The following is a 25,891-nucleotide window of genomic DNA, read 5'->3' on the forward strand; positions in this document are numbered from 1 at the left end:
ATACATTTCATTTGTGTCTGTAGCTCCTGAGAGCACTATATTCTCATGCTAACCCGCAGTTCACCCTTAGAAATTCATGATTGCTTCTGATCAGCTTCTGTGATGTTTGCTCCAGGTAAGCAAGACTCTTCTCTCCCTGGAGGCACCTACCTTCCCTTAATTTTAAGTCTATTTGATTCTCTATGAAGTTTAAACAATGGTATCATTTAGTTAAGCATATGGTGCACACCTGTAACCCCAGTATCTGGGAGGCTGAGGATGGAGAATGGCAGGTTTGAGGCCAGCCTCAGAAACTTAGTGAGAATCTCAGAAACCTAATGAGACCTTTTCCAAATAAAAAGCTGGGAGGTACAACTCAGAGGTAGAATGCCCTGAATACCCCAAAGACACAGAGAGAAAAATGATTATATAGATTATCCATACATTATCCAGAATTTTCTTCATTGTAAGAGTGGTATCAATATTATTTCCAACTTTCTATATCCTACACTGAAATCAGAAGTCTGAGTGATGTTTTAAAGACATTGTTTGAGATGATTAATTACAGGGTGGGGTAGAAGCAGAGAGTCCTGTATTCAAGCCCAAGATGAAGGTGGCACAGACCACGAAAGCAGTGGAATGGTCTTAGCATGGCAAGTGACTTGCTTCTGGTTACCTTGTTAATGTAGGTCCAGCGGAAGTTCCTGAAACTTGAATATCAGACACAAAAAGATAAAGGAGAATTAAAGATAATATTTTTATCCCGAGCAATTCAAAGAATAAGTTGCCATTAGCCAAAATGGGGGAGGCTGCAGAAAACAGCAGTTTGGGGGAGGAAGTTCAAGAGTTCAGTGTTAGAGGTGCTATGCTGGGAACATCTAGTAGCTTTCCAAGTACAAATGTCAGGTAGATAGGAGGCCTGGCCCACGAGCATACATGTGAGGCCACAAAAGAGATGATAACTGCCAAGAACGAATGTCAAGGAAATTGCTGGATCATACGCACAGCATACTCAGCAATTTCTTCCTAGGTATGTACCCATAGGAATTGAAAGCAGAGACCCAAACAGATTTCTTACACAATGTTATTCATAATAATCAAAAGGTGGAAATAGTCCACATGCCATCAACACATGACTGGAGAGACAATGGAATGTTATGCAGCCACAAAAAAAGAGTGAAGCTCTGATCCGTGCGACAACATGAGTGAAACTTAAAGTCACTGTGCTAAGTAAAATAAAACAGACAGGAGGACAATTATTGTTTGGTTCCACTGACACGAATAACTAGAACAGACAATATTATAAAGACAGAGGACAATTTAAAGGAGTACCAGGGGCTAGGGAAAGAGGGGAATGGGAATGTATTGTTTAGTAGTCAAAGTTTCTATTTAAAGTGATTAAAAAGCCGAGCGTGGTGGTGCACACTTGTAATCCCAGCATTCGGGAGGCTGAGACAGGAGGATCACAGTTCGCGGACAGCCTCAGCTACTTAGTGAGGCCCTCTGCAACTCAGTGAGACCCTGTTTAAAAATAAAGAGAAAAAATAAGACTAGTGGTGTAGCTCGGAGGTAGAATGCCTCTGGGTTCTATCCCCCGGTACCTCAAAAAAAAAAAGAAAAAGAAAAAGAAAAAAAAGAAAGTGATGAAAAGGCTTAGAAATATCTAGTAGTGATGGTCACACAAATTATAAGTAATGCCATTGAATCATACAATTAAAATAGCAAATTTTAATGTTTTATATATACTTTTAATTATTAATGAAATGTACCCAAATCATTGAATTGTGCACTTTAAATGGGTAAATTGTAAGATATATGAATTATATCTCTCAATAAATTGGTAGAAAAGAAAAGAAAGGGGCTGCACCTGAGGTTGTGCTAGATACAGCAACAGTAAGAGGCGATGAGTGGTCTAGTGGTGACAATGGAAAGACACAGAGTTTGTGCTGGGGAGCAGGAAAGGCTGCTTTATTACCTAGAAAACCCACCCCACAGATACTTCTGACCCTGCGCCACATCTAACTGACCAAACTGCCATCAAGAGATTTGGTGAGAACCTCATAAAAGCTTGTTCTCACAACAAAGTTGAATCTGAGCTCATGGTTCAGAAAGTCAAACAAATGACGATTGCCCTTTCACCAGTCCCACTTTAGGAAAATCTCATTCTTATACTTGACTTTTTTTTTTCTTGAGACAGGAGTTATACTGTGTTGCTAAGGCTGGCCTCAAACCTACAGTCCTCTTGCCTCAGTCTCTTGAGCAGCTGGGATTACAGGTGCGCACCACTGTGCCCAAAGCCACACTAGTCCTTTACTGGAGGCAGAGGATGGAGCAGCTCCTACCCCACACCTCTTTTCAAGAGAAGTTTAGAAGCCATCTCTACTCTCCAGTTCAGACCACTCTTCCCTGGCCCGGATTCACTGATCCCAAATCACCTTGTTTCTTTGTGGAAACTTATTATCAATAAATAAACTAATTACAACCATTTAACCTGCCTCTTCCCTCCTATCCCCTCAGACTCTATTAATTCAGTTCTGAACAATCATTTTTAAACTAATCACCCTGTCTCTAGCCTCACTTCCTCCTCCATTTCTGGGAGCTTTAGCCTCTTCCAAAATATGAATTTTTGCATCTTCTTCAATAAGCACCCTGATTTCAATAAGCCCCCATGCAAGGTTAAAATTGTATATTTCTTTTTTTAATTTTTTATTGGTACATTATAGTCATACATCTTAATGGAGTATGAGATGTAGAGGCATACATGCACACATCACCCAATTAGCCCTTCCCCAGTTCCCACCCCATTTCCTCCCCCTCCCTCCTCATGTTTGGCTGAGTGACTACCTTGATATGCTTGTGAATGCACATTAGGGGATTTCCTTCTTCCCCCTCCCATCCCCTCAGTTAGATCGCCTTATTTGCTCATCTTATAGTTTCTCCCTCTTGTCTATAGCTCCTCCTATAGCCCATTTTCTACCTATCTTCCACATATTAGGGAGAGAATCCGATTTCTTATTTTTTGCAACTGACTAATCTCACTTAGCATAATGCGCTGCAGTTCCATCCATTTCCCTATAAATGATGTAATTTTGTTCTTTAATGCTGAGTATTTCTATGAAAACACTGCTCAAGACAATTTTCCAAATTCCCACCTTCCAACAGATTGCTGCTCCTTAAAACTTCTTATGTGCAGACATTTAAGAGCTGCCATAACCACCACACTGGTACCAGAGTGGTCTCTCTCTAAAAAGGACAGATCCTGTGTCTGCTGAGAGCTCTTCACTGGCCTCCCATTGTCCTGTGATAGTCTGCACACATTATTTATCACGGTGTTAAAAGTTCTCCACAATACTAATAACAGACATAGCTCACTAACCCCACCTCCCACTGCTTCCCACACTGAAGTTCCTCCAGTGCTGAGCTAGTTACAGCTCGCCACATCATCCAGGTCTAGAGAGGCAGGTCTTACCTTTCTATCTAGCAGTATGCCCACCGTATAGGACATACCTAATCAAATATGAACTGAATAGTGCACTTTCTGAAATCATATTCTACATAAAACACTTATTCCAGTGTCTCAAATATGACAGATCCTCGATAAAGACTGGGTGAATGAGTGTGTGGATCGATTGATGGACAGATAGAAGGACAGAGAGACTATGAGAAAAGTAACATTCGGAGAGCTCCCCCTCTGGATAATGAGAGTACAGAGAGTATGTCTTAATCTATCTCTGTATTTTCCAGGTTCAAAATACAATCTAAAACAGAAAGTTTTCAACAAATATATGTAGTATAAATGAATACTGAGTTATATAAATACTATTTTCACAGTAAATCTTGGCCTCATTGGTAGATAGACTGTTCAGATTCTACTCATCAATAAAGAACAAAATTGTGGCAATTTGGGGAAAATGGATGGACCTGGAGAACATTATGTTAAGTGAGATTAGACAGTCACTGAAAGTGAAGGGTCATATGGTTTCTCTCATATGTAGAAGCTAGGGAGTAACCAGAATATAAGAGGGACTTACATAATTGAGGAGACACTCCAGTGGAGCCAGGGTGCAGAGAGGAGGAGAGGGGGAGTTAATGAAAGAAACGTATCCATTGACATTACGTACATACGTGTGAATACCACTGCCAATCTCAATATCCTGTAAGGGGAAGGGGAGAGTGGGGAAGGAGCCAGGGGAAAGCCCACCAAGTGCTGTGTGCATGCGTGCCACTGTCACTGTAAACTATATCATGGTGTGAGACTCTAATGCACCAATAAAGGTATTTAAAAATATAACCAATATCTTGTATGAAAAAAGTTTTATATGTAAAAGTTCATATTAGTAGAAAGTTCATATTAGTAGAAAGTACTACTAACTGGGGAAAAAAGTTCCAATCATTAAAAAGAATCCTCAGAATCAAAATGATATGAAAAAATATATTTTAATGTCATCTATATTTTGAGGCATATGCATTCTAAAATTTGCCAAAGTAAATTATATACCATGTACAAACAAATGAATAAATTTTTCTTTTCTTTTTTCAGTACTGGGGATGGAACCCAGGGCATTCTACCTTCGAGCTACACCCTCAGCCATATTTTCTTTATTCTTTATTTTGAAACAAGGTCTCACTAAGTTGCAGAAGGCCTCACTAAGTAGCTGGGGCTGTCCACAAACCTCAATCCTGTCTCAGCCTCCCAAATGCTGGGATTACAAGAATGCACCACCATGTCCGGCTTCAATCTTTCTTTAAAACAACTTTTATATTTTTATTTAAAAAGGTTGCCCTTAACATGGGTTCATTGCAAAAATGTTAAATTCCAATTAAATAAAAAGAATAAAATAAATAAGCATCTATAACAGCCTTAAGAGACAACTCCTGCCAATATCTGATATTAAAATATGTTCTCGTGTTTTTCCTTCTGTGTATTTAGATGTATATGTAAATAACATAAACAAAATGAGACTAATCTGCCTTTTTATTTAACTGTCTCCAAAAGCAAAGCCCGAGAAGCAAGCTTAGATGCTCCTATTTTAATAAGAACTGTGACCACAGAGAAACAGGAGAGAAAGAGAATTTGGCAGGCAAGAAGTCTCTTGCCGATAGACTGCCACAATGGCCACCCCTGGTTTAAGGCACAGTGATACTTGATCCCATGAGACCACTTTCTGAGTTCTCTTTGAACACCCATGTCTCTCTCCATTTAGTCTACCTGCAAAAGGCAACGGAGAATTTTTACACTGACTCTAATTCGATGGGCCAGAGTTTGCTCATCGGGCATTTCATGCCCCACCTCCATTTCTGGCTTATATGTGTGTATCAGGAAGATCTTTTAGCATCCCACATCTCAGTGACATTGGGGATGCCCAGGGAAGGAAGATAAGATACATTCTGTGAGGATCTATGTTGGCAATGTTGGGTGGTATCGATGTGAAGTTGATTGTAGCCCACACAGAGCTGATTGCTTCAGTAGTCACTTGGAAGAAATAACTTGCCTAGACAGATGAGGTAGAGGTCATCTGAGATATACCTAAAAGGCATTAGAAAGTCCTGACAAGGCATTGACAGTCCTGGTGGGATCAAAGGATCTGTAGCTGAAGTACTAGTGAGCAGGGAAGATGGAAAGGGTGCATGAAATTGAGGTTGGAGAGGGGATGCAAAGACTGGAGGTATCAAGGTCTGAAGTGGTCATAGGAGTGAGTGGCCGAGGGTTGGAGCCCCTGGTGACCCTAGAGGTGAGTGGCTAAAGGTCCTCAGGGAATCTTGTGAGAGGGACCATTCCACTTTTTTCTTCTCTAGCGATTCATGTATCCTAGTTTGGGGAGACATGGCACCATATATTGGCCATTGCTTCAACATCACAAATCCACCAGATTTTCCTCAGCTGCCACCTTTCCTGAGTCCTTATTAGTTTATTCTGCCATTGCATTAGGGTGGCCATTTTTGGATGATGGATCCAGTAGTCATTCACCCTGGTCTAATTTTCTGTGTAATAAAATGTGTCCCTTGGCCTCAGGCCATGTTTCATGTCAGCAGATCAGACAATGAGCTGCTATAGGTGTTACTGGCAGAGAGAGTGAACCTATATCTGGAGTATGGAGGGTAGAAAGAGTCTAACGTAACTGACGTGGTTATACTGAGAGTCCAGCATCAGTCTCTGCTGCTGGCACTCTGCTATTGGGAACCCAGCGGTGGCAGTAGTTGGATTGGTCTTGAGAGAAGGTGCCCATGCCACTAGGTCCATGGAAAACCTCCATCCTCGCTATCTGACCACTGTAGTCACTTCCCACTGTGTCAGCACCTGACACAGTGCTGAACAACATCAGGGTGATGAGCTCCCCATCCGTATGTTGAAGAGCAGAGTTTAAATGGTATAAATAGAAAAGAGGGTGAGAGGGAGTGAAAAGAGGTCAGATCAATGACCCGAAAGTCCTAGTGGAATCAAAGGATCTGTAGTTGAGGGTACTAAAGACTGAGCAGGAATTTGAGGAAAGATGCATGGAATTGATATTAGGGAAGAGATGCAAATACTGGAGGTATCAGAGTCTGGGGTGACCAAAGGCGTGAGTGGCTAGAGCCCCAGATCCCCAAGTCTAGCAACTTCAAGATGCAATCCCACAAGTGTTCTCCTGGTGTGGGCTGCTAGACATTTGCCATACCCTGTGCTTCCTTAGGACATAAGATATGTTCTCCCAGAGCAACAACTATAGCTCTTTACTCGGGATCTGCTGAGATTGGCCCAGGTTGTCAGTCTGGAGTCAGTGAGGGGTGGCAAGGGCAGGTCCTTCCCAAAACTAACCTCATCGTGGGAGGCACCTTTTGCAAATCAGTTCACTGCATGGTCTCCAAGCAAGGGAGGCTTTTTCCCCCAGCCAAGGAAGTAGGGTCTTCAGCTATCCCAGAAGGTTTAAGGAATTGAGGCGCTGGAGATGCTCAAGCTTACCCTCACAAATATCCCCCATTCAATTCTTAGGCCCTAACTTTTCCCATGAGGGCCCCGATAGTGACCTAGGAAGGACTGTCTGAAGGCTATACCTTCAGATTCCTTTGCAGCTCTTCCACCACTGCAATCATATTTTGGCTCTGATTTTCAGATCAGTGTGAACAGCAGTTGCAGATAGGAGTATCCTGGCTTTCATAGCATGCCTTCAATTCTCATCTGCCTTGGCCTGTGCTTTTTTCCCCCAGCACTTTTAATATCATCAATAGAAGCCTGCCTTCTCCACAATCCCTATGATTATTCCCCCCCAACACACACACACACAAACACACACAGCCACACTGTTCACTGCAACAGCTACCATGCATCCACATGCCCCTTTTTACCTCCCACCTATGCCTTACCTCCATTACTATAAATAAACTCAGTTTTTCCTTGATGACTACAAAACAGTCTCGAGAATGAGTACATCAAATATCAAATGTCTATTCTTTGCCCACATTAGAATAAGTCTTAAAATAACCTTTCAAAACAAATTCCGATGTAGACTTGTGCTATGCTTTGAATGTGTCCCCAAGGTTCATGTGGTGGAAACTTACTCCCAATGCAACAATGTTCAGAGGTGAGAACTTTAAGAGGTGATTTGGTCATGAGGGTTCTGCTCCTACAAATAGGTTATAACATTATGGCTGGAATGGGATAGGTATCATGGAAGTGGGTTTCTTAAAAGGTTTGACCCCACCTTCTCTCCTTGTCTTTCTGTCACACTCTCACCATGTGATGCCTTCCACTGTGTTATCATGTAGCAAAAAGACCATGCCAGACATGAGACCCTTGACCTCGGACTTTGCAGCCTCCCACATTCCCAGAAATGTAATAAAAAAAATCGTTGTTCTTTACAAATTAACCAGCATCTGGTGTTCTGTTATAGCATCACAAAACAAACTAAGACAACTCGAATTCCCAGCTTTTAACTCAACTCTTATATGAAAACAAAAAAGTTGTCAAAGAAGAACAATTCTCTCTTTTTTGGTAAATTTTATTGAAACATATTTGTACATCTTTATGGAGTATAGTATGATAATTTGATACATGTATACAGTGTATAATAATCAAAACAGGATAATGAGTACTCCCATCTTTTCAAATACTGATCATTTTTATGTGCTAGGAATTTCATCCTATATATTTATATATATATGTGTGTGTATATATATATATATGTGTGTGTGTGTGTGTGTGTGTGTGTGTGTGTGTATGACTATTGCTTTAGGCTGGGCATGGTAATGCACACTTGTAATCCCAGTACTTGAGAGGCTGAGACAGGAGGATTACAGGTTAAAGGACAGCCTCAACAATTTGTGAGACCATCTGTAAATTAGTGAGACCCTATTTCAAATTAAAAAATTAAAAATTGGACTAGGGGGTAGAGCTCAGAGGTAGAATGCCCCTGGGTTAACCCCTAGTACCACACACACCAAAAAAATGTTTTAACCCCTATTTACCCTACTACGCTATAGAAAACCGAAATTAATTCCTCCTCTTTAACTATGTTTTGGTGCCTGTTATTTAACTTCTTTTCATTCTTCCTATCTCCTGTCCTCCCCAGTCTCCAGTGATTACTATTCTACTTCATTCTTTAATGAAATCAACTTTTCAATTTCCACAAATGAATAAAATGTATAGTCTTTCTCTGTGTCTGTGTTATTTCATTTATGGCTTCCATGTTGGTACAAATGACAGGATTTCATTCTCTTTGTGACTGAATAATATTCTATTATGCATATCTACATTTTCTCTATCCACTCATCAACTGATGGGCATCTAGGCTGATTTCATATTTCAGCTATGTGAATATGGTTACGATAAACGTGGGAGTACAAGTAATGCTTTGGTATAATGATCACATCTCCTTTAGATGTATACCCAGGGGTGGCATTGCTGAGTCATGTGGTAGTTCTATTTTTAGTTTTTTAAGCAATCTCCATTTTCCATAATGGTTATACTAATTCACATTCCCACCTTGATGAGAGTTCCCCTTTCTCCACATCCTAACCATTATTTGTTTTTGTCTTTGTTTTGTTTTTATCTATTAGATGATAGCCATTCTGACGAGGGTAAAATGGTATCTCATTGTGATTTTGCTTTATATTTCTCTGACGATTGGTGATATTGAGCATTTTTATGTTTGTTGCCCATTTGTGTATCTTTTGAGAAGTGTCTAGTCCATTTTTATTGGATTATTTTCTTTCAAGAACAATTTTCTTTTGAATGTTCTTAAATTAGCAGTCTCATGATTTTACATTTGCCCTTTAAGGTAGAAGGCATCTAACCTCAGAGGAAATTATCTCACTTGTGAAACAAATAAATAACCAAACCACAGATAAAATAAAGTTATATTTTCCAGTAATCTCCCAGAACCTTCAGCAGCACAGCAGAGAAGGAAAAAGAGAGAAAACCCACATCCTTTCTGTCTCATGATATATAACTAAAGCCAGTACCTAAAACTAAATGGTCTCTGTAATGTGGACAACAGACGCCATGAAAATATCCTTTCCTTTCTCTTTCCCTACTGCTATCTTTCTTCTAATTTCTGGAGGTAAGATTAATTTTCTTTAATTTTTTTCATCTTGCTTGTAAGAAAGTAGAAATCTGTATTGGTTTAATTTGTTATATAAAAAGGAAAAAGAAATCATAATTTCCAGCCATTTTCAATGTTACTATTTGTCCTTGCTACCTTGCTATCTAATAGGCACCTTGGCTTTCTTAGAAGAAAGTTTGCTGGGCTGGGTGCACATCTGTGATTCCAGTAGTTGAGAGGCTGAGACAGGAAAATCGCAGGTTTGAGATCAGCCTCAGCAACTTAGTAAGGCCCTCAGCAACTCAGTGGAACCCTTTTTAAAAATTAAAATTAAAATAGTTCTAGGGATGTAGATCGGAGACAGAGCAACCCTGGGTTCAATCACTGGAACTGAAAGAGAGAGAGAGGAGGAGGAGAGAAGAAGAATATCCTATGTATTTATAGCAAAAATATGAAAGCATTAACTGTGCCTGGCAGCTTCCATAAATCCAAGCCAGTTTTACAGAGCAATGTCTTTAAGTGGAAAATTGGCAAAGCTATTAAATTGGGTATGTATGGGACCTCCCAGTTAAACTAATATAACCAAATGGTCATAACTCTCATATTTTTATTATTTTATTTATTTGTTTGTTGACGTATTGGGGAATTGAGCCCAGGGGCTCACACATGCTAGGCAAGTATTCTGTCAGCTACATCCCAAGCCCTCAGATGAATCTTAAAACATAGTTTCAGGATTTAGTATGCATGTTCATTTCTAGTGGATAAAATAATCGATTTTTTTTTTTTTTTTTGGTGGTACTGGGGTTCCTGGAAGCCCTTCTACCTCCGGGCTACACTCCCAGACCTATTTTTACATTTTTTTTTTGGAAACAGGGTCTCCTAAACCAGCGCACGCGGCTGGCTTCGAACCTGCGCGATCCTCCTGTCTCTGCCTCCCAAGCGCGGGGATTACAAGCGTGCGCCACCACGCCCGGCTAAAATAATCGATTCTAAGGTATATGTGTGTGTGGATGCTTAATAAAGCTCCAAATTAAAAATGGCAATATTCTAATTGCCTTTCATATATTAATTTATGTAATCTTCTTAAGCATCATTATTATCAGCCTCATTTTACATATGAGGAAACAAAGATCAGAGACATTAGTAAATATTCTAAAATTTATCGGCTAGTAAATAGTAGATCCGGGATACGAATGACAGAAAGAAGAGATGTTATGTTAAAGATGCTTTGAATTATTAGAGAATAATTCAAGATATAATTATCCATAGAGATCATGGAAAATTATAGAAGCTAGAATAAACATAACCCTGAAAAATTAAAAGAAAGATAGCAGATCAAGCTGGAGCTTTAAAAAAAATCACTTTGCTGACCATCAAAATGGTAAAGGCTGGCTGTAAGACACATGTCAAGTCTGTCCCTCAAAAGCATTTAAGCACAATGAATTATCACATTCAGTTTAATATTACCCATGGACCACCTATTTCATTCTTACAATCCCCAACTGTGCTGCCTGTTATTTATATCATTCCTAACCTGAAATCTTCTCCAGCCCCCAGCTGTTGATATTTTATACACCCTTCAATCTCCTTCAAGGAAAAAAAAATCTGTCTTAAAGACTTTCCTGTTGACAGCATTTCCTTTGGTCTGAGTCCTGTAGCTCCCAAGCTGACCTCTTAAAGCACTTTGAACATTGTCAGCCTTTGTCCACAGCCTTGTTCTTTACATCCTTCTACTACTACAGCTCTTCAGTGGCAAGAATAGTGTTTTGATCCTCGTTGCATCCATTTTGATAGTAATTATTCAAAAATAGTTATGGAATTACCGCATGGAAATTTTTGAAAATGTATGGATTATTTTGAAAAGAGGTCCTAGAGTGATTTCAGCCTGGATTAAAAGTACAAGCAGAAGTCAGTTAATGGATTTGCTACTTATCTTTCCCTGTTGGTAAGACTCATCAGTACTTGTACTTTAGACACAACATCTATTTTATGGCCCTGTTCCTTTTTATAGCTCATCTGCTTTGCCTCACTTTTTTTTTTTTTTTTTTTTTTTTTTTTTTTTGCGGGTCTGGGGATGGAACCCAAGGACATTTGACCTCCAAGCTACACCCCCTGCCCTATTTTTTATTTTTTATTTTGAAACCAGGTCTCACTGAGTTGCAAGAGGCCTCACTAAGTAGCTGAGGCTGTCCGCGAACCGTGATCCTCCTGTCTCAGCCTCCCACATGCTGGGATTACAAGCGTGCGCCACCACGCCCAGCTTTTGCCTCACTTTCTGCACAACTAATAATAAAAACAAAAATAACTAAAAGTGATTAAAAGCCTAAACCTTAATATCTACATGGACTCTCGTATACAGCACAGATTCAGATGAAGAAGCTAGACTAACACGGTCCTCAGTAAACAAACGCAAGAGGTTCAGACATTGTCCTCAAAGGACACTTTTTCTTTTCAGGTGTTAAGATCAAAAGATTCCTTTACTTCACATCGTTTTCTAGTAGGGAATTTTATCTGTCTGTCTGTTCATTTTTGTCTCCAACAGTCCTCTTGCCTTTGAATAAGAGGGGAAATTCGGTTCCCAAGCAATTTTAGGAGCCGAAAAATTAAGTTTGGGAGCCAGAACCACATTGTAAGTGTGCTGCCAAGTGTGCTGGGACCCAACCTTCCCTTCTTCCTTCCTGGTTTCCATTGGCCACTTGGTCCTCTGTCTATATCACGTATCAAATGGCTATTGTGAAATGTCCTCAGCTAGCAATGGCAGCACAAAGGGCCAAAAACAGAATAAATCGCCGCTGTGCTAGACTTAGCCTTATCAGAACCTCCAGGGATACTTATTTAAAGTTCAATTTCCTTCCAACCCGTTACGCTGCTCTGACTAAAAGTAGCCTTAGAGGTTGAGAATTTCTCGTTTAAGTATATTAAAAATTTTCAAGCCGGGCGTGGTGGCGCACTCTTGTAATCCCCGCGCTTCGGAGGCAGAGACAGTAGGATCACGCAGGTTCGAAGCCAGCCGTGCTGGCTTAAGAGACCCTGTTTCAAAAAAAAAAAAAAGGTAGGTCTGGGAGTGTAGCCCGGAAGTAGAAGGGCTTCCAGGAACCCTAGTACCACCAAAAAAAAAAAAAAAAAAAAAATTTCAAAAGGGGGAAATAAGTTAGGACACCCATTCAAAGCCTTGGAAATATTGTTAGTTTAGACCTAAGATGGGAAAACGTACTAGTTCCCTAGTTGCCCTGTACAAGCAAATGAGCAGGCACTTCCAAAAGAAAAGAGAGCTTGTTTTTTAGGCAACCCAGAGTCATGGTCCAGGACCTCTCCCTAATGTAAACAAGAGAGATCCAGTTAGAAAACTGGAGAGAGCTGGGGGATGGTACGTAACTTAAACACCTTGCCAGGTATAATAAAGCTTACCCTCCCCTCTCCCAAGTGAGAGAGCAAGGGTACAGGATCATGTGAGCCCTTTGTTTGGGGCTCAGTTCTGTAAGTTTGTCAACTGAGCCATTTACCAGTAAAAAAAAAAAACTGTCTCTGAAAAACAATAAATAAATTTTAAAAAATTTAGTTTTCCCATTTCTGTACCAGACTCTGGGGGCAGGGGAATCTCATGCATAACTGGGGAACCAGTTAAGCACTCCAGGTTGTTATTATTACGCTAAAGTTTAAGTACAAAAAAAGTATATAAATGTATTTATCAATTTTACCCTTAAATGGTGGCAATCAAGTTAGATAGTGGCAAAAAATAATTTAAAAGTCTAGCATACTAGAAACGTTCACTTATAATAAAACTAACCCCCACACTAAGTACCACACTGGGTTTGGTAATTCACTACCAAGGATGTAAGTGCTGTAGGGAACAGAATCTAAGACTGAGCCAGCCTCACCTGCTCTTCTCTACCCCAAAGGCATGAACTCACACCAGATCTACTCACTACAGCCAAGCTTTCTGAGGGCAAGGATGAATGCATAAGGTGAAATTTTACTCTGGATCACTCTCTTAGTTCTCCTAGACTCCTGTGAAGGAATTATAAGAGGGAATGAAGTGTCACCTCATGCAAGACGCTACATGGTTCTCATCGAAGGGCTGGAAATCTGTGCAGGGGCTTTGATCAAAGAAAACTGGGTGTTGACAGCAGCTCACTGCAACCTGTAAGTAATTTCAGTCCCTCCCATTCTCAGGTTGATTCGGGGAGGTGGAAACAACCAATGAGTCCCATTGGAGAAGAAAGCAGGCAAGATGTCCAATGCTATGTCCTAGTCTAAAATTTACTTCTGCAGGCAAAGGCCAGATTCTACAGAATAAGATTGAAATGCAGGAGCTTTTTTTTTTCTTTTTTGTATTGGCTACTGAATCCAGGGGCATTCGACCTCCAAACTATACCTCCAGCCATATTTTATTTTGAAACGAATGTCTCACTAAGTTGCTGAGAGCCTCACTCTATTTCTGAGACTGTCCTTGGACCTGTGGTTCTCCTGTCTCAGCCTCCCAAGTACTGGGATTACAAGTGTTCACCACCATGCCCAGCTATATCATTTAAATGTGCGTGTGTGCGTGCGTGTGTGTGTGTGTGTGTGTGTGTGTGTGTGTGTGTTACTGGGAATTGAACCCAGGGACATACTGCCTCTGAGCTACACCCCCAGCCTTATTTTACTTTTTTACTTTGAAATGGGGTCTCACTAAGTTACTACATGCTGGCCTAAAGCCTGCAATCCTCTTGTCTCAGTCTCCCAAATACTGGGATTACAGGTCTTGTACCACCATACCTGGCTAAAATTATTTTTTAATTATAAGTAGCAACAGTCTTTAAAAACTTGATAAATAGGAAAGGCAAATGATAACATTCAATCTCGGAAATCCCACACAATCACTGTCAGGATTTTGGAATATTGTTCTGATTTTTTCATAAATGTATTTTACAAAGCTGATCAAATTGAATATCATCGATGATTATAGCTGGTTTGCCTACTGTTAATTATGTCATTGTTATTCTGTCTTTATTTTTATTATATATTACACTGACAAAAAATTACTGCTACTTGATTGTTTATCTTTTAAAATAGCAGTTTGCTATGGCTAAGGCTAATGGTTTTCTAATCATAATTTGAAAGGCAGAATATTGTTACCATGTGGATGTGCTATTTTCCTAATTGGTTTCTGTGTTTGGTGAGTAATACCTGTTACTTCCCTGTTCGCTCTAACATAAATTGCATGAACAAATTTTAAAAAAAGAGGCTTAAAAACTAGCTTCTCAGCTGGATGTGGTGACACACACTTGTAATCTCAGCATTTGGGAGGCTAAGACAGGAGGATCACAGTTCATGGACAACCTCAGCTACTTAGTGAGGCCCTTTGCAACTCAGTGAGACCCTGTTTCAAAAAAAAAAAAAGACTAAAATATCGGGCTGGGGATGTAGCTCAGAGTTAGAATGCCCCTAGGTTCCATCCTCAGTACTGAAGAAAAAAAAACTAGCTTCTCAAGGAGACTTAAATTGATTTACATTATATTCTTGTCTAAAATAAGAATTTGTCGAATATAAACATCAACATAGTTCAAACTGGAAATAAAGCCAGCCACTGGCATGCTCAATTAATACGACTGTCCGGTACCAAGTTGACCCAACAAATCAGGAAATGTTTAAGTCACAGGTCCCTTCTTCACTGTAGCTTTCGAAAGCATGACTCTGGTTGACCTTTCTTATCTTTGAAGACTTCAACAAGGCACACTATTTCCCGGAAGCCCAGGAAAACAAAAGCAAATGCAAACCTCCTTTTTCTACTCAAGTTCTTGAATTTAGTCTCTTTTATTAGGTGTCAACACCTGGGGGGCCACTAGAACAGAGATTTTATTCCACAAATCTGAAGCAGGTGGAGAAACTGGCAGCTCCTCCTGGACCGCCAAATGGCAGAGCCAGCTCCCTCCAGTCTGGAAACCCAGGCATCGCCCACCCCAGGAAACCCTTCTCCAAGCAGCAGCGCCCAGGCCCAGCAGACCTCACCGGCCTCTCTCTATAGCTCAGTGCTCTTCCTCTACTGGAGCCCTGGGATCATCTCATTGCTTCTTCCTTGAAAGATGTGTAGTAAGGCTGAAGCAATGTGCCCTTACACACATCTTGGAGGTTTAAAGTAAAGACACTAAAACATCAAAAGTTTCCATAAGCTCCTTCTTCCTTGCTGTGCTTATGTATAAATATGAAGCCATTTAGAAATAAGGGTAACATCAGGCAGAGGAGGAGAGACTCTAATGGGGTAATAGAGGGGGTTTAGAGACGGGAAGAGGGGGGACAAAAGCCTAGAGTGTAACAGTTGAATAGTGATTTGAATGTGTAGAAAATTACCAGTGCAGCCGGGCGTGGTGGCGCACGCTTGTAATCCCAGCATTTGGGAGACGAGCCTGGAGGATTGGGGTTCACGGACAGCCTCAGCTACTTAGTGAGGCCCTTCACAACTCAGTGAGTCCGTTTCAAAAAATAAAAGACTAAAAAATAGGGCTGGGGGTGTAGCTCGGAGGTAGAATGCCCCTGGGTTCCATCATTAGTACCACACACACAAAAAAAAAAATTGCCAGTTGCAATCTGAAAGACAAGCACTGGGAGAGAGAAGAGAGGCAGAGGGACCGGGGGTTAGGGCACCAAAAGTTGTGTACATGTATCTTCTTGTCACCCTATACCCCAGTATGATGGAGAATTACAATAAACCAAAAAAAAAAAAATTTAAAGAAAACACTAATCCGACTTGGGGAAATTAATAGTTTAGCTTTATTTTGTCTCTTACAAAAATGTTGATGCTCATTGTTGTTTTTTTCCAGGAAGGGCAAACCACGAATTATTCTTGGGGCTCACTCAACATCCCAGAAAGAGAAACTTGATCAAATATTTTCGGTTGCAAAGGCAATTCCTTATCCATGCTATGATCCACAATTTCTTGAAGGGGATCTCCAACTCCTTCAGGTAAATGTGTTTGGGGTGTTTTCGATAACTTATTTTGAATAGTAAAAGGTCGGTGTAACCTGACCCAGTTTCTATACACTTGGCCACACTGGCTTGGCTAATGGCAAGAGTAGGGGGTTAAGCAGTAGGGCCTGTGGCCAGCACTATGGCCTCCCATGCTCCTTCCCCTGCTGTGGGAGGATGTGGCCACCCAAAGTGCTGATGCTCATCAACCAAAGACCACCAGGAACTCACCCCTTGTCAAAGAAATTTGTACTTACTGATACTAACTCAGCACAGGAATCTGTTTTCTCAAAAAAAAAATGGCTGGGATGAGTATTCAGTTAAGAGGAAGTGTGCTGGGCACGGTGGCCCATGCTTGTAATCACAGTTCTTGGGAGGCTGAGACAGGAGGATCACAAGTTTGAGACTAGCTTCAGCAACTTAGCAAGACTATTGATAACTGAGCAAGAGTGTTTCAAAACAAAAAATAAAAAGAGCTGGGAGTGTAGTTCAGAGGAGAATGTCCCTGGGTTCAATACCCAGCACAATAAAAAAAAAAAAAAAAAAAGAAAAGAAAACTGCAGTGGGACAATGGGACTTGCCAAGGGAGTTCAGCTTGAGTCCAGCGTTTGGGGGAGGATTCCAGGAAGTGGCAGTTTGCTCTGAATTATGTGTTGCCAGTAAGTGGGACAATTCTATCATTATGCGTCTTAATAAATCTTTCTTTTCTGTGAGGCAGAAACAATAGAAAAAAGTTACAGCTGTGATTGTGTTTGATCATTCCTGCGGCGTGGACCATGACACCACCTTACCCACACTCAAACATGACTGCAGAGTAGCCGTGTGTTTGCTCACCCCATTGGGGTCACCTCATCCAATACTGATTATCTGTGGGAATTTATTAGCAACAAGAAACTTGGGAGGCTGAGACAGAAGGATCACAGGTTCACGACCAGTTTCTGCAACTTAGTGAGACTCAGCAATTTAATGAGACCCTGTTTCAAAACAAAACATAAAAATAGGCCTTGGAGGTGTGGCTCAGAGGTAGAACACCCCTGCTTCAACCCCAAGTACCAAAAACAAACAACAAGAAGAAAAAAAAAAAAAAAACAGTGGCTGGCTCTTGTACTTAACTTTTTAGTGACAGCCTGCTTTTCCCTTCCTCAAAAAATAAGTGGTAATCAAGCTCCCCCTGAAGGCATTCAGGATCTAGAGACAAATAACTAGGTCTGATCTGTGTTGTAACTCATCACGACAGAGATAGCTCAGAAGAGGGCACTCTGGGAGCAGGTGAGAGAATGGATGGTCAGGGAAACATAGCACTCAGCCAGGAAGGGGGGCTGGGGTCTTCTCACCAGGAAGAAAAGCATGTGGAAAAGGGTTCATTTGGAGCAAGAGGAGAGAAGAGAGTTACAATAAAGTTAGAGGAAAGAACGTGGACCACAAAGCCAGGCCCTACAAACCTCAGTAGGAGTCTGAAAGTCAAGGGGAAGGAAATGAGTGACACGATCAGATCCCTTAGAATGATCATTCTGGCTACTGGGCAGGAAGTGGAACAGAGGGGGAGACCGCCTGGGAAGATCATGTGAGCAGAAGGGTCCCACTGGTCCAAAGGGCTGAAGATGAGCCTCACTAGCAACAGTTAAGAGCAAGCCCAGGGTCTCCTGGCATTCTCATCATCGGGAGTAAAGAGAGGGCCCTGGGTCTCCATGTGCCTCTGACAAAGCCTGTTTTCTTTGCCCCCAACTCTTATAGCCTAACTTCCTCATGATCTGCCTTGAGACCATCAGCCCTGGCCTCACCCTTAGATCTCCACCTCCCACCCCCACCCCACCCAACTTATCCCATCAAACCTCCTGGGCAATGTAGGTACCTTCCTCCTCAACCCCCAGATGCTCCTTAGGCTAAGTTCTGCTGTGTTTTTATCCACGATATATAATGCCCTCTACTACCAAGAAGGTTGTTTCTTTCTCTGCTTCCCTCTTTAGACTGTAAGCAACTTCTGTATGTGCGTTTTTGGTTTTGTTTTGTTGTGTTTTCCTAGCTGAAAGGTAAAGCAACTATGACCAAAGCCGTAGGAATACTTCAACTGCCCAAAACAGGAGCAGATGTCAAACCCAACACCAAGTGTCACGTGGCAGGGTGGGGGAGCACCAAAAGAGACTCCTGCAAAGTTTCGACGACCTTGAGAGAAGTCAACGTCACTGTGATCGATCGAAAAATATGCAACAATGAGCAGCACTATAACTTCAAGCCAGTTATTGAAAACACCATGATCTGTGCTGGTGGCAAAAAAGGGGAAGACGACTCATGCGAAGTAAGTAAATTAAAATGTTTAACCATCTTTTGGCTATAAGAAAAAAAAATTAAAAGAGTGCGCGACAGTCGTATAACCTTTGCGTACAACCCCGGTGAGGTCCACTAGACACTGGCACGATGGGATGCTCCTTGTCCCTGGTGAAACCTTCTGCTTAGGGGCCATTCCCGCTTACAAATGATCATTCCCAGTGCCACCTTCCACGGATGCTCTCCAGCCATTTCAATGATAATCATGTCAGCTGCCGCTACGCTGCTAGGGAGCTGAGAGTGTAGCCTGGAGGTAGAAGGGTTTCCAGGAACCCCAGTACCACCAAAATTAATTAATTAATTAATTAATTAAAAAATAAAATTAGCTTTAAATAGGGAACAAGAGATAAAAAGCATGGGTGAAGTGTGATGAATGAATAAATCAATGAATGAATAAAATGGGTTTCTGTTCCAGGGCGATTCTGGAAGTCCTCTGATTTGTGATAACATCTTCAGAGGTATCACTTCCTTTGGGAAATGTGGCGACCCTAAGAAACCTGGTGTCTATACTCTCCTTACAAACAAATATCTCAGCTGGATAAAGAAAACCATTGCAGGAGCCATATAACACCCTTCTTCAAGGCAGACAACTGAAGTAGCACCAGGAGACCTCAAGCAAAGGGGTTAGAACCGAGCCTCTCCCAAGCAGCAGCTCAGCACCCTCCGGACTCCGTGTATGTTACAGTCTGTCTGAAACAGATGTCAGTGAAATGGCTTCCTGCCTTCACTCCCACGTGGTTCACCAAGACTCCACCTTCACGTTTATTCTCTATCCATGGCAAGATACATCCCTCAGGGGGTTAGAGGGGAAAGTTTCCTGCATTTGATAACTCTTTATTCAGAATCTGAGGACTGTCCCCATTGTGTTTGCTGAGAAGTTGATCCCAGGAAAAGCCAGAATACTCTTCATTCTTCCAAGATATATGTGGCCCCTAAAATTTAGAGCTTGAGGTTCTGTTTCATTTTGGAAGTACAGGGGGAGAAAAAGGGAGATCTTTACTTGTTAATAGTAGACATCTGTGTATTTTGGCTTTTTATAAAAATTCTAACTACAAAGACAATAAGGTACATTCAGTTTATGTTTTAGATACTTAGGAAATTTGAAGTTTCAGGCCAGGGATAGTTCAGGGAAATTGCATCACTTATTAATTACAAGTAAGCTTCATCTGCCATTACGCCTCAGCTCAGCCAACTATTAATGTTCATTTTGCCTTAGCTAGCCAACGTATACATGCAAGCACTAAACTTAGTTCTGTTATTCTTAATAAATGATATTTAGCAAAACAAAAGACCACCTACCATTTGTATCTCATCTTTCTGTTGTGACTTTTATCCAAAGTGCTAAATTTCAATAAAATCGTACTCTAGTGATCTAACTGATTCATCCAATTTAATTCATGGGACATTTGTTAAGGGCCCACCATGGAGCACCAGGCCCTGTGCCCAGGAATGTAAATCAGGAGGGAGTAAAGGCGAGATCACTGCCCTCCAAGTGCTACATACAAGTCTAGCGGAAGATGAGGGGACTCATAAATCAGGGGACACCGGCTCTGGTTCTGAAGGACACACAGCAGAGTCAGGGTCTATAGTGTTAGGAAGGGAACTGGGGAAAGATCAAGAGTATTTCCCACTCCCCTTGTGATCAGCCGCAAGCGTCTTCCTCCTGAAATCTTCACTGTATTTATAGAGACTATTCATATCTCAGGTTCCTGACTAGCATTGCCACAGAGCTGTCAACAACCCAGGAGAAAGATCACTGGTCTATTAGGTTAACTCTAGCTCTCTCACTAAAAAGCTTAAGACCTTGAGCAGGGAATTAGTTTGTGCCTCTATTTCATATCTGTAAACTAGAAATAGTAACACATAAGGAACTAAAATGACATGACCTCAGAATTTGAAGTTAAGAATTATCCATCAAAGTGAGGCATGGTGCTTCAATGCCTATGATTCCAGTACTTGGAAGGCTGAGACAAGAGGATTGCAGGCTCAAGGATAGCCTTAGCAACTTTAGTAAGACCCTCAGCAACTTAATGAGACCCTGTTTCAAAATAAAAAATTAAAAGGGCTGGGGGTATAGCTTGGAAGAAGAATGAACCTGAGTCCAATTCCCAGTATCAAAAAAAAAAAAAGAATTGTTCATCATACCCCCTACAATGGCCATCACCAACAAATAAACCACAGAAGGTGTTAATGAGGATGTGGATAAATTGAACCCTTATACAGTGCTGGTGGAAGTATGACATGGTACAGTCTCTGTGCAAAACAGTTTGGCAGTTCCTCAAAAGGTTGAACATAGAGCTACTCTAGGGTATAATGCTCATCTACAAATGTTCATAACAGTTATTCAGAATGATAAAAAGTAGAAAGATTCCAAATGTCCAATCACTAATGAATGCATATACAAAATGTAATATGTTCATACAATGGAATATTATTCAGCCATAAAGACAAATGAAGCACTAAGGCATTCTGTCATAGATTGTTTATATGAACATGGCTGGGCATGGGTAGAGCTTGAAAACAAGCTAAGTGAAAAAAGACAGGTACAAGAGGCCATATATTGTATGATTCCATTTATATGAAATATCCAGAATAGGCAAATCATCAGAGATAAAAAGATGAGTGGTTACCACTGGCTGGGGATAGGGGGAAAATAGAGTGACTGCTAATGAGTATAGGGCTTCTATTCAGTGTGAAGAAAATCTGGAATTAGATATGGTATAGGTGCCCAAGCTTGCCATACTTGAATATAATAAAAAATACTGAACTTCACAGTTTGAAATTTTATGCTATATAACTAATATCTAAATTTTTAAAAATTGTCTGTGTTTAGAGACTGAAACTAGGAGCAGCAACTTTAAATGGTTATATTGACCCTACCAAAACACCCCAGCTTTGGGGGGATTTGTGAAGGTGCCTCCAATGAGATGTGAGAAAGAACACAGCACACAGGGTCTCCAACGGCATCCTCACAACTGGGGACAACTGCGGAGAGCTCGCTTTGATCTGATCCTCTCTGTTATCACTAAAGTTTTTACATCAAAACTCTTCAAGTAAAATATCTCTCCTCCAATTTCTTTCCTTCCACTCTCTCTCTTAAACTCCAGTGTGGCTTTTGCCCTCCACTCCAATGAAATGGCTCGTATCAAGGCTTTTACCTGCACTCTTGTTCACCTCTTTAAATCGATAAACCCAGTGGCCAGTTCTCAGCCCCCTTTCATTTACTTTATCAGCAGTATTTGATGCCATTCAGTACTCAGAACCTCCTTACTCAACAACTCCACTTGAATGGTGAATTAGACTTCTTGGTCTTTTCCTTTCAAATTGGCATCAACTCTTGACTTTGCTATTTTATTTCATGGTAACTCCACCCTCCCAGGAACTCAGACTAAAAATTCTGGAGTTTTCTTTAATCCTCGTTCTTGACACTTCACATTAAATCTGCAGTGGAATTAGACCTGCCCTACCTTCGAAATATATCCAAGCCGCCATGGTCTCTGGGTGCAATTGCCTCTCCCAAGCTTCCCACTACTACTCTTACTTTCTCTCAGGTTGTTTCCAATGCAGTAGCCAAAAGATCATGCTCAAAACGTCAGGTCAGGTCAGGTCACGCCTTTGCTCAGAGCCCTCCTGATTTCACACAGAGTAAAGGGCAACGTCTGCACAGTGACCCCCAGTGTCTCACGATGCTTTCTCTCCGCCTTTCTCTGACCTCATCTTCTCTGTGCTTTCTTCACTCGCTCTGAGCCACTCCAGCCTTCTTGCTCTTCCTCCAGCTCACCAGGCATTGAAACAATGTAAGGCATTTGCACTGGATTTTCCCTGGATTTTCCCTATTCTGGAAAACTCCCCCAAAAAGTGTCCTGGGTACATAGTCAACCATCTTTTAAACCTGTGTGAATGGCACAATGTATACATCCCCAATTCACACTCTTCAACCCCCTAACAAGATGGTGTGTGTGTGTGTGTGTGTGTGTGTGTGTGTGTGTGTGTATCCAAGTGTTCAATAAATTCTTTTAATGAATTAATAACATGGACAAACCCTCATAGCCCGAGGGTCTGATTCTTAAGCAGGCATATTCCCCTTTACTACTCAAGCTTCTTGATCATTTTTATTGTTGTCTGTCTTTCCTTTCTTAGTTTGCAGGGTGGTAAACATGAGTCCTCTGGAGTGCTTTTCCATACCTTTTTTTTTTTTTTTTTTTTTTTGGTGGTACTGGGATTCCTGGAAGCCCTTCTACCTCCGGGCTACACTCCCAGACCTATTTTTTATATTTTTGAAACAGGGTCTCTTAAGCCAGCGCGGCTGGCTTCGAACCTGCGCGATCCTCCTGTCTCTGCCTCCCAAGCGCGGGGATTACAAGCGTGTGCCACCACGCCCGGCTCAAATTTTTATTAAATCTATTTAATTAAAAAGGTATGGAAGGCCGGGCGTGGTGGCACACGCTTGTAATCCCCGCGCTTGGGAGGCAGAGACAGGAGGATCGCGCAGGTTCGAAGCCAGCTGCGCTGGTTTAAAAGACCCTGTTTCCAAATAAAAAATATAAAAAAATAGGTCTAGGAGTGTAGCCCGGAGGTAGAAGGGGTTCCAGGAATCCCAGTACCACCAAAAAAAAAAAAAAAAATTGATAAATTTTGTTCATAAAATTTTGGGATAAAAAGGAAAACTAGAATAAAACTACTTGTTGACTTAGAATAGAAAGTCAAGTCTAGTTCCCTCAATATGCAGAGGAAGAAACTGAGCCTGGAACACTTCAGAAGCATCACTGACAAATAAATGTTCTGACTCTTGATTAGCAGCTATTTATCCTTCAGCCCAAACTGCAGCAGTAGATGAGGGAGGCAGAAATGCCCAACAGCATAACAACAATCTCTCATTTATTTAGTGTTTCACCTGGGCTGGACATTATGTTAGGCATTTCGCACCTGCTGCCTAATTTAATCCTCATGAAACCCTGTGATTTGGGGGCTATTTAAACCTCTGTTAGCCGGGCGTGGTGGCGCACGCTTGTAATCCCCGTGTTTGGGAGGCGGAGACAGGAGGATCGGGCAGGTTCCAAGCCAGAGCGCAGGCTTAAGAGACCCTGTTTCCAAATAAAAAAGTATAAAGTAGGTTTGGGAGTGTAACCCGGAGGGGCTTCCAGGAACCCCAGTAGAACCAAAAATAAATAAATAAATAAAATAAGCTTCTGTTACCCCTCATGATCTTGGAAAAGATGTTAGGTGGTATAATAACTTCTTCCCAGGGTTATATGAGATTGGGCAGATGACAAGTCCTTAAAAGAAACCAATAAATATGTGTGTTTTTTTCCTTATACTAGGTAGAAATAGACATCTCTCTGTATATAATGAGACAATTTCAAATAGAGAAGGTTTACTACATGCAAGGTACTTTATTTTATTTTACTTCACTTTATTTTTGTGCCCTGAGGATGGAACCTAGGTCAGAGGCATTCTACATCTGACCTACACCCCCAGTTCTTTTTTTTTTTTTTCAGGTCTGGGGAAGGAACCCAGGGGTATTTGACTTCTGATCTACACCCACTGCCCTATTTTTTATTGTTCATTTTGAAACAGGGTTTCACTAAATTGCAGAGGACCTCACTAAGTAGCTGAGGCTGTTCCCGAACTGCGATCCTCCAGTCTCAGCCTCCCGAAAGCTGGGATTACAAGCATACGCCTTATTTTTAGTATTTTTTTTAAACAGGGTCTCACTGAGTTGCAAAGGGCCTCGCTAAGTTCTGAGGCTGTCTGACAAAGGCAATCCTCCATTCTCTGCCCCCCACCCTGAATGCTGGGATTACAAGTTTGCGCCACCACGCCCAACGAGGCACTTTAACCTTTAGCAGTTTGCCTGGTAAAAACACAAAGCTATCTTGTTTAAAGTGATCTGTACTTTCTCCCAGCAGAAGCTCCATAGGGGCAGTTCCTCATCGCTCCATCTCTGGGGCTTCGGAGAGTGAGAGGCCGTGCCGTGCCTGGAAGGCGCGTCCACCTCCATCTTTCCAGGGCCCTTGAAGAAACCAGTGAAGCTCTCTAAGCCCAGATCCCCCAATCTGTCAGAGAGTGAACAAGAGCACCTTCAAGTTCCAAAAATGTGTAAAAAAAATATACTCTAACAGGACTTTTCCAGTACTTGGGAAAAAATCATTTAAACGTTTTATCACAACATACAAGGTTCTGCAGGATCTGACCTATCTGCCTGGCACGTGCCACTCGGGCTGCTCACCAGGCCTCACTTCCCCAGGTGTGAGCCGCCCCCCCACCCACACACTCACTCACCCACCCACGCACACCCCACCCCCTCAGGCACTCACACTCACCCACCCACACTCGCCCACCCACACCAGGGTTTTCTCAGGGGGTTCCTTTACGGCCTGCAGGTCTCAGCTTATATGTCATCCGTGAGGAGCTGGGGATGCGGCTCAGGGGTAGAGTATTTGCCTAACATGTACAAGGTCCTGGGTTTAATTCCTAGCATCACAAGAAAAAAAAAATGTCAGTTGCTCAGAAAAGCCTGTTCTAGCCCCCACTCTAAACCAGGCCTTCCCCTAGTATTCTCCATTTTAGTACCACTTTTTTTCTTTATGATACTTATGACAATTTTAAATTATTTTATATATTTGTAAAATTTCTTACTACATTTTATAATCCATAATAGCAAGATTAAATTCATTTTGTTCACCACTGCTGTGTGTGTGTGTGTGTGTGTGTGTGTGTGTGTGTGTGTGTGTGTGTGAAAACCAAGGCCAAGGTATTTTCCTTCTGAGCTATACCCCCTGCTCTCACCCTCTGCTCTAATTTATTATTATTATTTTATTTTATTTTATTTTATTTTATTTTATTTTATTTTATTTTTTAGTGGTACCGGGGATTGAATCCAGAGGCATTCTACCTCTGAGCCACATCAGCCTTATTTTATTTTTATTTTTGTATAGAGCATGGGATATAAAACAATTTTTAAGAACTCATAAACAACTTGCTCAGACATGCCAGCATAGAGCTTCAGAAACTTTTCTTCCACGTCAGCATAGGGTCACACCAGCACGCCTGTGATGCAGTTGATACTAGACCCTTGGATCATAAAATGTCTCTCACTTCTGATGAGCTTACATCCTCAATAC

General features: G+C 41.4%; 1 protein-coding gene across 1 annotated transcript in view; it reads left to right on the forward strand.

The window, feature by feature from the left end:
* The window catches only part of GZMK (granzyme K), a gene marked incomplete at both ends in the record, with an annotated part of 73,428 nt that extends 54,093 nt beyond the window's left edge, over positions 1 to 19,335 (forward strand). Inside the window, 5 exon segments of the mRNA XM_080702732.1 lie at positions 9,453 to 9,515; positions 13,493 to 13,640; positions 16,298 to 16,439; positions 18,466 to 18,738; positions 19,183 to 19,335. Of these exon segments, the coding sequence (XP_080558858.1) occupies positions 9,453 to 9,515; positions 13,493 to 13,640; positions 16,298 to 16,439; positions 18,466 to 18,738; positions 19,183 to 19,335 (779 nt within the window).
* Between the last annotated feature and the right edge of the window lie 6,556 nt (positions 19,336 to 25,891).

This window comes from Muscardinus avellanarius (assembly GCF_963383645.1).
Source record: "Muscardinus avellanarius genome assembly, chromosome: 1".
Taxonomy (NCBI): Eukaryota; Metazoa; Chordata; class Mammalia; order Rodentia; family Gliridae; genus Muscardinus; species Muscardinus avellanarius.